Raw genomic sequence first — 14,544 nt, 5'->3', positions numbered from 1 at the left:
GGGTCAGGGGGCGGAAATGGATTTCCATATTTAATGAGTGAAAGCTGAGAACCATATCAGATGCACATTCCCAATTAATGCTGCTTTAATCTCAAGCTGTTTCAAATGCAAGAGCAAGGCATGTAGGCTCAGAGGAATTTAAGGAGCTTAAAACAGAGAGAGAGAGAGAGAGAGAGAGCGAGAACAAGAGAGAGAGAGAGAGTGAGAACGAGAGAGAGAGAACTTGAGAGAGAGAGCGAACGAGCGAGAGAGAGAGAGAGAACGAGAGAGCGAGCGAGAGAGAGAACGAGAGAGAGAGAGAGAGAACGAGAGAGAGAGAGAGAGAGAGAAATATATCTCCATCAGCAGAGAGGACAAATGTTTCTGGGAGATACAGAGGACAGCGCCAAGAGAAATGATATCGGAGTATCAGAGTAGGACAGAATCAAAACAGAGGCCACTCTGCCAAGGTCAAATTCATTTTGACGAAACGTTACGATACCATAAATGTATTAAATGCAAACCTAGCAATCCAACAACTTCAGCAGCTTAAGGAAATTCTACAAATCAAGTCTCTGGTGAAAACACTCAGCCGAGATCAAACAGCAAATATAATTTAACCCTAGAAAACATTTACACTCTAGTCACAATGAGTGGACTTCCCACCATGATTTGGTCACTTTCATTTAGAGATATTGAATGCTCACTGATTGAAGCTTAAAGTGTCAGTGTGTTGCCACTGCATTCTCTAGGAAGGACACAGCTAAGCCCTAGTGACAGTCACGCTATCACAGAATGAATACATTATTCAGACATTCCAGTTGATTTAAAAGATGCCATAATAATAAAAACAAATTAAAGAATAAAAACATTGTCTGAAATAATAATTACCACTTGTCAGCCTTACAAATAAATAAATATGAGTTCTTTCATTCTACTGTGTCAACCAAGTGCCTGGGCACCAATACAAAAAGAGAGTGCATCAGTATTAAAACAGTCCAGCATGTTCACTTCATCAGATAACAGACTAATCTATCTCTTTGAGAGGCTCTTTTGTGTAAACATCGAGATGGTACCTCATTATCTGGTAAATTACCCTGCTACAGCATTGATCCTGTTCACCGGTTTTTGGTATTGGCTTATTAGAAAGCAGTGCATAACACTGATCAACATTATCCCTACTTGTGTAAGCATTTTATGCACAATAACTTGCCCAGAAGTCATAAAAAGTGCTTTGGAGCAATGATTTGGATGATATTGTATTATAGGTTTAAATTAATGAATATTACGATTTTGATTGGGACATGAACCATTGTTTCCTACAATATTGAATGAAAAACTAAAAAAATACCCAAAAATATTAAGCACTATTTCTCGTATGATCTCAAATTATTTGTCACAGACAGACACAGTCAACAAGTAAGTTTTGGTTGGAAGTCGTAGAGGGCTAGGGATATGTTCAAGGGGTTTATTGTTATGTACTCAAAAAAGGAATTAAAAGTGTGTGGGAGGGGGATGATGAAATGATGAAAACTTAAATTCCCAAATTTGACACTGTCCCAGTAAATTAGGAAGTAAGAAGAACTTTCCGAAACATTTGTACCTATTTTTAACAAAAAATAAATTAATTCAGTTCAGCGGTTCAGCTTGACTTTGAGTACTTAAAGAAAATGAAGGCAAGTGCTTGAAAAGTCTACCAGGCTGAAAGTGGGCAGAAAAGGACAAATTCAGTCAATATCTCCACAAAATTGGAACAGACCAGAGGCAAAAGCATACCCTTGAATGCACAGTGCCACAGGTCAGATTTGAGAAACGAGTGAGGCAGACAGTCAAGAGAGACAGCAAGTCTCCCTGCACGACCATCCCAAGACTCTCCGGTGTACAGCTGCATTCATTCCAGAATAGGGTTATGAGGCAACTACCGGTATGTTTTTTTTTCCTGCTTTTTCTTTTCTGCAATGGTTAAACATAGCTTAAGAGTCAATAGGTGTCAATGAAATTATTTTTACCAGCCTTGGAATTCTCTCATTTGACGGCCTTAAAAATATTACTAAATCACCATCATTAACCTCAGGCTGCCTACAGTGGGCGTTGCTTTCAAATGGCCACTTCAGTCGCGCATTACGTTGTTGGATTATGAGGGCTATCCCATAGGCAACCTTGCTTAGGTACATTCCTTGACTGTCTTGACTGTCATTTTAAATATTCTTAGGGACAAGTAGCTGCCAATTAAACCGGAAGCAACTAAGGCTGTGCAATAATCGATTTTTAATCAGAATCGGAATTTTAACTGTGCTTGCAGCTTGTACTTCTGTCTCAATGGTTAACCTTGCCAGATCGATGTTTGTTGTATTCATGTCATCCTCCATGACAGACAGTGAAGCTCATATAATAGGAGTGTTGTGCTTCTCATGCACTAGGCATGTTCACCAATCAGAAGTGGCCCAACTCAAAGCAAAATCTGGAATATTGAACTGCAGCTTGCCTTTCATAATTATACCGCAAATCACATCACAATCGTAATGAAGTAGAGATGCACCGATATGGAATTTTAGGGCCGATAACGATAACCGATATTTATTGGTTTGTTGTGGCCGATACCGATACGATAACCGATAATATTAATATTACTCTTGAAAAAAAATTGTGAAAAGTGATTTGGGGAAAGCATTTAATAAGCATAATTTTATTGCAGTAATTTTACCTACCACCAAATAATGGACAGAACTCATAATAGGCTAGTCCTCAATAGTACGGCAGTCAACAACATAACAGTAGCCTAGCCCTACAGTATGTGTGGCTCCTTTAAGTGAACCTGACGTCAGTGAATTGCGAGTGAGTGGCTAGAGAGTTTGAATCGTTTTCATTTAGGACTAAACGCTCATAAACGGCTCAGCTTGGAATAAGCTACAGTATAGCGACTAAATCAGAGTTTGTGAGGGAAACTTAGGTTTAGTTTCAACTGCGGGTAACTGAATAAAGCTGCAACTCCTCAGACTGTATCTTATGTCCATCTACTCTGTTGCGCACAACCTGCTGCAGCAGAAATGAAAGGGGTTAGCTCCGAAGGTTTTAATAACTTATTATGATGACCTGTCTGGAACTGAAGCTCGAATGGTTAGCATATTTCTAGGTAATAATACAAAACCCAAGCTAAAGTAATGCAAATATAATACTAAAACACAACTTAGAACTAGGCCTACTTATGTACTCATCCCACTAGTTTGTTTATTTGTTTCCCTGACCAGCGCGGTAAAGTGCAAACACACCAGCACAAGACGGCTCTAGATAGGGCTGAGCTCCGCTCTGTTAAGGTTAAATGGCGGATTATTCACGAGAGGATTTTGAGATGCACAGATTCCCAAATGAACGCATATCCACAGATTTCATTAGAGTGGTGAAATACATTCACACCGCTGACATTATATTGACGAAAAAGTATAGCCAACCAAGCTCAAGTAGCTCAGTGTAGCCAGACGGACCTTACATAGGCCTAAATTAGGACTTTAAAAAATATCGGCGCAAATTATCGGCCAGAATTCTGTTATCGGACCGATAATAATATTTTCATTTTCGGCTAATAATATATCGGCCGCCGATATATTGTGCATCCCTACAATGAAGATAATCACAATTCGATATTTTCTCCAAACCGTACAACCATAGAAGCAGCTCTACCACAGAGACAGAGACAGAAGCAGCAATGTCCATATAGAGCCCATATGGATCTCATAGCAGGAATTTCCCCTTTTCCCCTGCAGAAATTCCTGAAATTTCAGCTGCACACTGAGAGCAACTGGCAACATGCTGCCATCTACTGCCCAACCAGCTGAGAAACGGTGGCTGTGCTGCTCCATCTGAACAAGTGATGTGGGCTCCCCTCAAGGACAAACAAGAGCTGATGCAGTCGCAGACGCACGGTGGTAACGGATTCATCCCAACGCAGGGAAAACGCAAGGGCACACACTCATCTCAGGATAAAAAATGTGTGTTTGTGCCATTCTTTGGCGGTGGGGTGTTGTGGCGCGGTGCTCTGATCTGGCATGAGTCAGAACTGGCTTTCAAGTGCTCTGAATAGACCCTACGCAAGAAAAAGCATTCCTGCTCTCCACAGCAGATTTCTCCTGATGTGTTTGGACAGATATCATTCACGGGGATTGTTCAATTAGATGCATCTGTTCACAGGACTTGTCTGTAACGAAGGTCACCAACAGACCTTTTCACAGATGAGCACAATACAAGCCTAAAGTTCCTTGAAGAACTAGCTGTCACTCTTGTAGATAAAATTGTGAATAAATGAATACCTATACATGTATGGAATGAAAATGTATTTACATACAGTATGTCCAAGCCCCAGAATGTGTAGAAACAGTGAACAACTGTATTAGTTGCTGCCACCATGTGGAACAATGCTGTAAAGTCAATATACCATCAATTTAAATGAACATGAATCATTTAACGATTAAATCATCCAACAATATTTCCCAAAGAATGGAGGAAGGACAAGTCCTATATTCAAGTCATAATGCAAAGGAACAGAAGAGTCTAGTAGACATTAATAACCCATATGAAGGCATGTCCTTTTAAGTGGGGAAATTATTTCTAAGACAGGCTTGAGAGAATGATTACTGATATGATCTGACAGACTTACTGAAGTTGACCGTATTGATTTCTTGGTTTAGCTACTTGGTTCACATGTCTTTCTGCAATTCTAGACTGTTGACAACATATGGATGTACTGGCTCAATGTAGCCTCAACAGACATCAACCCCCCCGCCCCAACACTCTTCTGGCCTGAATGTTTCTGCTAATTATCTCTCCTCATTAGACTAAGAACTTGAAGACAGATGAAGGCACACCGAGGAAGAAACAAGAAGGGCCAAGAATCCTGAGACAACACCGGCCAATGTGGGCGAGGTTCATTCAGAGGGATATGCCATACACTGCCACATCTCCATCTGTTCTGCTGGTAATTGAAACACTTCCCCAGTTGGTCTTAAGCCACACATTGCTTGTCATTACCCTCATAAGAAATGAGAAAATATGTATGGGCAGCTTAGCTCAAGAAATCCTCAGCCTGGTGGCTTGGTCTCTCTTCTGGAGCCAGCCCTGAAGATGCTGATGGCAAGATGTTCACTTAGCTAAGACCGGCCCTGAACTGCATTTGTGATTAGTATGTGCCTGGTTTGGTTGGTCTACCTCAACAAATTGCTGCTTATCCCCCCATATACATTGCTAGTCAAAAAAAAAAATCTATTACAGTTAATAATAGAATGGAGCTGTTTATGGGTTTCATCAGGTCCCTTTACACAGGTGTATTAATTAACACCATGCAGTCTGCATTCATAATCAAGGTGCATGATTGTATACACATGTCGAAAGGGACCTGATGAAACCCATGAATAGCCTAGTGCTACATTATGCGCAGGAGAAAAATAAAGCAAGTTAACTCACCTCGCAGCTGAACTCCATGTCAGCGTCCATGGTCGCTATTTGAACGTTAAATGTCTTGGCTTGCTTTCTTCGCAAAGAGAGTCCCATTTTTGATGCTATAGCGCTTGCCATTGTAATTTTAAGATATATCACAATGGTGTATTTAATCCTACCCGACCATTAACGTGAACTTAGCTACCTGTTGTTTCAATTAAGCACTTGCTCCTTGTTATCTTAACATCAAATGCTCCACCAAAGACACACAATTAAAAATGTGGACAAGCTAATGTTAGCTGCCCAGTGCATTTTGCTTAAATATTTCTCTGGCTTGGCTTCACAAATGAAGCTTCATTCGATCACCAAACACTAAGTTAGCTATCTGATCTCACTGCTCTTCAATATCCAGCTAGCTGTCTAGCAAACTTCTTCCCAATTTCCCCAATACATAGCGTTACACCTTAACTGAGTCTGGCATAATTTCGTTGCACAAAGCAATATTATCTAGACACATAGTTCAAGCTATCAAACATATTACAAAGTAACTTACAAAGGGTAACAGTGGTATAACAAACGGACTAGGCTGTTTGTACATTTGCTAGCTGGCTAGTTAGCTAGATGGTGTAATCATTTATGCATGTGCGGAAAAGTTAGCCAACCTAGCTATTCTAGAGACACTGCTAGCAAGCTCGGTACTCTTGTTACAAGGTGCTGTATTGAACAGGTAACGAGCTATCATGTTGACAAAACTAAACTAACATACGCGTTTTGTTTGCCCTAAAAACAAGTAAAGTATATTTCAACACTGCTGTCTGAAAGGGGTAGGACCTAACGCAGTTTCGATGTATCTTCGTTATATTTTTAGCGTTTAACTTGAAAGCTACATGCCTGCTGCTACTACACCTACATTACCTCCGTTCGCTGTTCTGTTACGGTAATTTTACGGTTTCTATAATGCTGGGCCAGAGATCCAGAACATAACACGAACTTCCAATGTATGGGCGATATCAGTAGTTTGAACACTAATTGCGAGGGAAATTACAATTAAATTGCAAGTAAAACGATTTGACTGATTTTTACCAGACTAGCAGCTAGATAATTTAGAAAATTTGGATAGTGATTGAAATTCGAACGCTTGTTGTGTTTGATTAACAAACACATCTCTGTCTGCTCAAAATGTATCTGTTGCGATGCTGTGGGCTTTAGGCATGTGTGCAAACATGTAATTATATTTCTCTATTTGATTTGGCTATTATTTGTGTTTCCATTCAACCACTACATGTTACAAGTTTTTGAGCAACACAAACTTTACGGTGTCATCGCATAGTTCCCAGTGCCCACGTGCTTCAAATCGTTCAGCCCCCTGCGCCACTTCAGGGCGGTGCTTCAACTATGAGGTAATCGTGGTAAACATAAAACATGGCGTCGCCTGGAGCTGGAGAACGACGTCGTCCAGTGTCAAGCGAAATTATTATCGAGAGAGACAAGAAAAAATTAACGGATTTACCTGCTGAATTGTTAGAATATATTTTGTGCTTCCCTGTCCTCAACTACGTCGACATTTTGAGCGTGGCTTGTACCTGCAAGCGACTACATGATGTGTGCTATGGCAGGGGGAAGGTCTGGAGGCATCAATTCAAACTGAGGTAAAATAGCACATCGAATATATCAATGCAAGAACCAGAGAATGATATGCAGTGCAGTCTGAAATCAAATAACATTTCAGCTGGTCCCAGAAATACCTGCATTTGGATGCAAGCAAGACTGTATGCGACATTGTGGCATGCTAGCTGCGAGCTAACTGTTTAAAGCCTCTGCTGTCATTCTGCTGATGCACCAAATTCAACAACACACTGTGCTAGCCACAGCGGGATAGGTAGCAGGCTTGCTAGTTTAGTAGCGACGCTAGATTTAAAGTTGCTAACCAGATTTACCTGTACGTACATTTAAAGTGGTTGTTGTTTAGTTTTTGTCTCTTAAGTTACTGTGTGTTCAATTGACCTTGACTTTTCTTGGATAATGCAGCTTAACGTTACATGCTAGCTAGCTAATAAATGACAAGTTGTTTAAAGGTGAATTACTCCGCTTGCTTCAGCCAGTTATACCAGATTTAACTCTGTTGATTTAACTCATACATACCAGTGTGAAAACCACATGTTTGACTTGTGCTATTCTGTGTGTTTGTCAGATGGCCAAGGCTGCAGAGGAATTATCGTAATAATGAATCTCATGACTGGCTGAAAGAATACAGGACCAGATATATCGTTGGTCTACAAATACGGAGAACAGTTGTGTCTATATCGAAGCGATTCTTCACAGAAGTTGTAAGAATCATATTACTATGTAGTATCACTGTAATTAGTCAAGATGATAACAAAATGTGTGTTTGCTTCCATTTTAAGTTTTTGTGATGGGGGAAAGTGGACCATGTTGTTACTTGGGTATGGAGCGGTGGTAACGCAGTGGTTAAAAGTTGTGGGTTCAATTCCTGCTTTCCACCGTTGTGCCCTTGCAAGGCGCTTAACCCCAAGTTTCTCTGGGGACAATGGTGCTTGTATGACATATAAGTCACTTTGGGTAAAAAATGTGTGCTAGATGAATAAATGTAAATGTGGTGCGTGATTGTTATAACTAACCCAAAGATCTGTAACTCAGCCCTGCGTTGGTCAGGTCCTTGGGGACAGTTTTGCGGAGATTGAGTCCTTAGGTGCCCCAGAGCACTTCTGTGAAGATGAGCTGCTCTCAATACTTAACACTGATAAAAGGTTAGTAATGTCTGTATTTATATTAAGTGCATTGTATCATTTGGTTGTGGGCATTGTTATTCTGTAATGGTGAACACCAAATATGTAAATCTCTTTAAGTGTATTTTGTAATAATGTGATTAGTGCTCACCTTGTGGAAAAGATGATTATTCAGATATGGCCATTACTGTAGTAGACCTTGATTATTCTCAGAACTCACTTCTGCCTTTTTCTATTGTCCTTTCCCCCTGCAGGAAGAGCCTGACCTTGAAGTACTATGCAAAGAAAATCCTGTACTTCCTCCGACAGCAAAATATTCTCAGGAGCCTCAAAGTGTTTTTGGAGCAGCCCGCAGAACAGCAATCAGCTCTTGAAGGTGACTGACCTTGCCTTGTTAGAAAAGATGAGAAATGTGGGGCATATCATATCTGTGCTCTGTATTATACTGTTAAAAATGCCTGGCATTTTCTTCAAACTAATTCCTCCTGTTGCTGTGAAGGTGCGGTGTTGGTGGACCAGTATTGCAACCCTTTGGCAGATATCACACTTGAAAACATTTCGGCCCAGTTGGAAGAGCTCGCTGACAAAGTCAGGAAGTGCCTGCGAGTCTCCAATCCCTCCCATCCCAGCCAGAGAGCCGCAGCAGGTCAGTCACACAGCCTCAACTTGTTCAACTCAAACACCCTCTCTCTCTCTGTCTGCCATTGTCTCCAGCTGGTGTGTGTGCTTCCTGCTTCCCCATAGGGTGATCATATGCCCTCTTTTCTCCTTGAATGCTGCAGGTGACTGTTTGGTGGTGGAGGACTTTGAGCTCCAGAGGCAGGTTATATGTGCGCTCAACACTGTTCTGTATGAGCAACTGCATTACACTGGCAATGAGTGCGACTTCTACAACCCACTGAATTCATACATCCACCAGGTTAGACTGTACATCAAGTACAACTGAAGAGTTTGGTTCCAAAACGCTATATCTCCATTTTTAAAAACGTTCATGTTATTTAACTCATTGAATGCCAAGCTGTTTTCAGGAGCTTGGTCCTAGAGTGCCAGCAATCTAGACCATTGTTGATTATTTTTGTACAGCCACAGCTTTTTCTGTGTTATAGCTATGAACATACAATGGCTCGATTAAAAGGTGAGACTTTAAGCTCTCGGTGGGTGCAAACCGTGTATTTCTACACGCCTCTGTTCCTGAGAAATCCCAAGCTAAACAGTGGCCAGTTTTCATCAAAATCGCAGTTTTTTTCTAGAAATGGAGATATAACGTCTTTCATGAAATATGAAGTGTTGCCTGTTACTTACTTGTGTAAACTTTCCAGGAAGTGATCAGCGAGACCTGGCGAGACTGCCACCTAGTGATGTGATAGACCCACGAAAATGGCCTGGTTTTGACCTGATGTGCATGCGATCCGACCCAAAGCGACAACCGAGTTATGATAAAATGTCCAGATAAAATGTCCAGATTGTGCGTTTTCATGAGTTTTTGATCGTCATATATTTCATTTCCATTCATCACAGAGTTCCCAAAATCAATAAGGTGTGTTAGAGTGTCTAGTTTCGTAATTGAAAAAAAAATCTAAAAACGTAATATTACGTTTTTGGCACTCAACGCATGGGAAGGAAAAACGTAATATTACGTTTTTGGCACTCAATGAGTTAACTGGGTATTTCGAGTAACATCTATAAAATTGCGTAAAGATCAATCAAATAACAATATCCAATAACAGTTTTACTGGAATTAATTGGAAAACAAAATGTAAAATAATTATTTATGAAAATTCATGAAAATGAAGGATCTAGCGTTTTGGAACCAAACTCTTCAACTGGTCTGCATGAAGGCCAGTCGCACTATTATGATCTTGATTTGTGATGCTTGTGAGAGGATTTCTGTATGGAACAGAACATACATTTCTTTTTTGAGCACCATATGTGCAAATTGTAGAGTTTCCTGTGTTTTGACAGATTTATTCATGTTCCATTTTCGCTCGTGATGAAAATTCATACAGTAGTCAATTAATAGATGATTAGGAAAGGTCGAGTTGAGGTGAAAACATGCTAAAACACTGATAATGACCTTGCTCTTCTGTTTTTGTGACTTGGTGTCTTTGGAAACAGGTGTTAATTCGCCGGACTGGTATTCCCATTAGCTTGTCAGTTCTGTACATGACTCTGGCACGCAAGCTGGGTGTTCTACTGGAGCCTGTCAACTTCCCAAACCACTTTCTCTTGCGATGGTGTGAAAAGCAACGAAGGTAACTATTTTAAAATCCTCACCCACAGAAAAGGGAAGTGCTAGGAGGGCATTGGCGTTTCATTGTAACACCTTTGCAGACAGAATAGGAGGCAAGAGTGCATTAATCTGAACAAAGGAGGGAAGGGTTAAGACCAAGACCAGCAGTGTTATCCTGTGTGACTACAAAGAAGGGTATTGTTTTCCAGTTAGGAACTGGATTGTGAAACCCTTAAGAACTACAAACATACCTGTGCTGTTGGTTAACTGTGTTTTTAAATAACTGAATTGACAGCATAGCACAGTGCAACATAGTCCTTTGGGTTAGTAATTCAATTTTGGTGAATGATTCAATTTTGGTGAATGATTGTAAAAAACTGTGACATGATGGATAAACTGAGATAAAAGAGTGTACCCTACAGAAATCAAGGGACCCGTATACTATGTTTATAGCCTTGCAATTATATTCATTAAATAAAGACAGTCGTATGTAAGGGATAATGTATGGAACTCCGGTCATTATCGAGAAAATAAGTCCCAACAGGGCAAACCGGACCCCGACACAGCAGCTGAGGGGTCTTGCTTCACCCTGAAGGGACTTATTTTCCCGATAATGACGGGCGTTTCATACATTAATCTGCTTATTATACGGCTGGCTACTAATTTATTTGTTGCCGTTTCGTTGTGGCCTTTGCGGAGAAACAAATAGTTTGCAACACACGCTGAACTACCTAAACATTCTTTAGAACGCCCTAAACATTCTTTAAAACACAGCTGCTCAACCATCTGTTTTCACTTTTGAATGAAATTCCATTACAAGAAGTGACTGGACTACTTGTGCAGTGATATGAAAGATGTAAATCAGAAGCACAAAACCCGTTGCCATTGACAGCGGTAATTATATGTTTCAGCGGTACATGAATATATTTTACCGTAGAACACTGGCAAATCCTATTCAATCCTATGTTTCATTTTACCTGTGTATCCCACAGCCACGACAATGACTGCGATTGGTATTTTTTTTTACCTCTAGAGGTCTTAAAAAAGGTCTTAAAAGTCATTACATTTGTACTTCCAATGTGCAGATACCCTATTTACAGGAGCGGGAGCATCTATGATTATATCTACATTGACACTTTTGGGAAGGGCAAACAGTTGACTGCAAAAGAGTGCGAGTACCTGATTGGACACCAGGTGACAGCTGATTACTACAGTGCCATAAGTACCTCCAAAGTATTACTGAGGATGGTGGGGAACCTGCTAAATATCGGGAAGCGAGGGTGAGTGCTCATTCATCATTGTACCTTGTCTTCATTTTACTTGTGAGTAAATACAACTATGACTGCACCCCAATTTAAAGGTTGATTGTTTGTTTGTTAAACACAGAGAGGGGAATGAGAAATCTTACCAGCTCCTTAGAGACTCTCTGGACCTTTACCTCACCATCAACCCAGACAATGTCCAGTATTTACTACTACAAGCCCGGCTGTATTTCCATCTTGGCATCTGGCCAGAAAAGGTTCGATTGACCATTTCAAAATGTTTTCTCCAATTAAATATCAACATTTTGACTGCTATGATAAAGGATTGAAATTCTGCACCATCATTCACACTTCCACACTAGTCCACTTTAAATCAAATCTGTAACTTAAATAGTCTCTCTCTCTCTCTCTCTCTCCCCCACTCCATCTCTCATTCCCTTTCTCTCTCTCTCTCCCTCCATCCCTCTCCCTGTCTCTCATTCCTTTCTCTCTCTCTCTCTCTCTCTCTCTCTCTCTCTCTCTCTCTCTCTCTCTCTCTCTCTCTCTCTCTCCCCCTCTCTCTCTCTCCATCAGGTGTTAGACATCCTCCAGCACATCCAGGCCCTGGACCCGTCCCAGCATGGCGCAGTGGGCTACTTGGTGCAGCACACACTGGAGCACATCCAGCACAAGAAGCACCCGGTGCTGCCAGAGGCCAAGCTGCGCAGCGCCACGGAACACCGAGACGTGCAGTACTCCGTGGGCCTCATCATGAAACACAAACGGTGAGTGTGACTCATGCTCTCGACTGAATTCACACAGCAGAAGCCACTCGGTGTGGAATGGCCATATGCACGCTGGAGGTAGAACTCTAGTCAGGCTGAGGCTGGATGCATACAGCAGCAAGTCTTTGTCAACATCACAGTGGTTGTACCCAAGATCTAAAGTATGAAGACTCCTGGTGTCTGATTAGTGGAATCTGCTGCTGCTGCTGGTCTGTTGGGTTGCCAGCTGCAAATTCTAAAAATAGATCTTCCTGGCTGTATAGCCACACTAGAATGGCTATACTTACCATATAGATCATTTCTGTGCTAAAAGGATTGGGATGCCTTAGACAGGGATCTATTTCTTGTGGTTTGTCATTGTGAATATATATTCATGTGTATATGAACCATTTTATGTTATCTATTTTATTCACTTCTGTAATTCACTTAGGTAATAAAGTAACTCGTCTATACACTAACTAGGCACACTGCACACAAGACACAAAGCTTGTAGTCTGTTTATCTTAAAAAATGTGTTAAAAAATAATCAGTTTCCCTCACGCACAATGAAAAGGAAGATAGTGCTGCTTATATGCTGAGGGTGACTTGTGTTTTTTTATACTCTCTGATCCTTGAGTGTTTCACTGTTTTTTTTATATTTCATTGCTGTTTTGAAATGTTCATAATGCTGTAGTTCGGGATACAACTGTGTTATATACGGCTGGGACCCTCGCTGCACCATGAGCCAGGAGTGGATCACTACTATGAGGGTTCATCAGCTGTCCAATGGGGCCAACCAACCCTTCTACAACGTCCTGGTGCAGGACGGCACGTGTCGCTATGCCGCACAAGGTCAGCCTCCACACACCTTCACACACAGCGTTACAGTCTCCTCATACTGTCTGTCAGTGAGGTTAAGAACTTCTTTACATTTTTAATAACAAAAAAGTCCATATTCTTTCCTAGACTAACTGAGGAATGCTTTTCCTCCATTTTTTATTCTAAATGTCTCAATGCCTCATTATTAATATTACATTAAATTTTCATTTTAATCTACTTTTTTCTTCAACATGTTGAAAATGTCCTTTAGCTGTTCCTAAAGTGCACTAGCCCTTACTACCTTATGTACTTACAGTACTTCATGTGTGTTTTAGTGCGTTGGCTCCTCGTTCTCACCCTTTTTTACCCCTTAACCTGTTTGCATGTATTTTTGTCTCTTCCTGCAGAAAACCTGGAGCCTCACTCTGCCCCTCTGGAAATCGCACATCCTGAGGTGGGGCGCTACTTCTCGGAGTTCTCCGACACCCACTACGTTGCCAACGAGGAGCTGCAGGCCCGCTATCCTGAGGACATGGCAGAGACTCTGGGGACTGTTGGGGAGCTCTACCACAGACTGAGCCCCACTTTGGAGAATGAGGCCCTACTGCCCTCGGTCCGGCACAATGCCGATGCCACGGCCCCGTGATTTTGCACTTTTCCAGCCTCGTCACCTTTAGGACGGTTCACTCACCACCAGGCTCAAAAGCTCCAGAGAAATTTCAGTCAGAGCCAACACTGACTTCACTGACCCATCACCTAATCCAGTAAACCAGTCATTCCCTGCACCCCCTCACCATACCAAGAAGTGTTATGAAAGCCATTGCTCTCTCTCTCTCTGACCATAATGTTCTGTTCACGCAGTGATGATGGAGAAAAAAAAGACTTGCCCTTTCAAGAAAAGGATTTTTTGTGATATATATTTACATGTAAAAAGTACAGGATTTAAGGGCTCAGGAAAGCGGTTTTACCTGGTCACTGTTGAGATGATTCTACATGATGTTCAAATAAACAAGCACTTGGTTTAGAAGAAAACAATGTTATGTTTCATTTATTCAGTAGTAGTTGGAGGACTCTTTTGTTTCACATGGTGCACTTGAGTAGGACGTGTATTAAAATAAATGTATGCAGCAATCACCAAGGAAAATGCTTTAATGGGAAAGTTTTGGAATGATTTGAAGCAATGTTGTCCTAGACAGAATTGCCTTGAACAATGCACTGGAACATTTCTGTCTTCAAATTAGGCTAGAGTACCTATTTCACTTGTTGATCTGTTTTTTTATTACTGTTTAATTCACTTTATCGCAGATGTCGAATGCATATCATAATGTGACCCACGA

General features: G+C 41.1%; 2 protein-coding genes across 5 annotated transcripts in view; one reads left to right on the top strand and one right to left on the bottom strand.

The window, feature by feature from the left end:
* Nucleotides 1–6,344, bottom strand: part of nf2a (NF2, moesin-ezrin-radixin like (MERLIN) tumor suppressor a) — a 36,354-nt gene extending 30,010 nt beyond the window's left edge. For all 4 annotated transcript variants that reach the window (XM_076269571.1, XM_076269572.1, XM_076269575.1 and 1 more), the window contains exon 1: nt 5,434–6,344. In XM_076269571.1, the coding sequence (XP_076125686.1) occupies nt 5,434–5,544 (111 nt within the window). In that variant the 5' untranslated portion in view covers nt 5,545–6,344. The remainder of the gene's footprint in view (nt 1–5,433) is intronic.
* Nucleotides 6,345–6,828: 484 nt separating this feature from the next.
* fbxo21 (F-box protein 21) lies at nt 6,829–14,242 on the top strand. Its single transcript, XM_076270399.1, has 12 exons — nt 6,829–7,055; nt 7,598–7,733; nt 8,065–8,174; nt 8,408–8,529; nt 8,653–8,799; nt 8,936–9,072; nt 10,269–10,405; nt 11,469–11,663; nt 11,770–11,902; nt 12,219–12,409; nt 13,083–13,240; nt 13,615–14,242. Exons 1-12 carry the CDS (start codon nt 6,829–6,831, stop codon nt 13,851–13,853), a joined length of 1,932 nt encoding a protein of 643 aa, XP_076126514.1. The 3' UTR covers nt 13,854–14,242.
* Nucleotides 14,243–14,544: the final 302 nt, after the last annotated feature.

This window comes from Alosa pseudoharengus, unplaced genomic scaffold (assembly GCF_046254945.1).
Source record: "Alosa pseudoharengus isolate Yale_2024_CS ecotype anadromous, Long Island Sound unplaced genomic scaffold, YU_APseudo_1.1 YU_APseudo_1.1_scf_6, whole genome shotgun sequence".
Classification (NCBI taxonomy): domain Eukaryota; kingdom Metazoa; phylum Chordata; class Actinopteri; order Clupeiformes; family Clupeidae; genus Alosa; species Alosa pseudoharengus.
Note: the sequence above shows the minus strand (reverse complement) of the source record. Positions and strands in the feature narration are given on the sequence as shown.

What these genes read in the sequence shown, in the direction of transcription:
- fbxo21 (XM_076270399.1), top strand. Translation starts at nt 6,829, where the DNA reads ATGGCGTCGCCTGGAGCTGGAGAACGACGTCGTCCAGTGTCAAGCGAA. An exon ending in AGGCATCAATTCAAACTGAG is followed by an intron (nt 7,056 to 7,597) that starts GTAAAATAGCAC and finishes TGTGTTTGTCAG; the next exon opens with ATGGCCAAGGCTGCAGAGGA. An exon ending in TGAATTCATACATCCACCAG is followed by an intron (nt 9,073 to 10,268) that starts GTTAGACTGTAC and finishes CTTTGGAAACAG; the next exon opens with GTGTTAATTCGCCGGACTGG.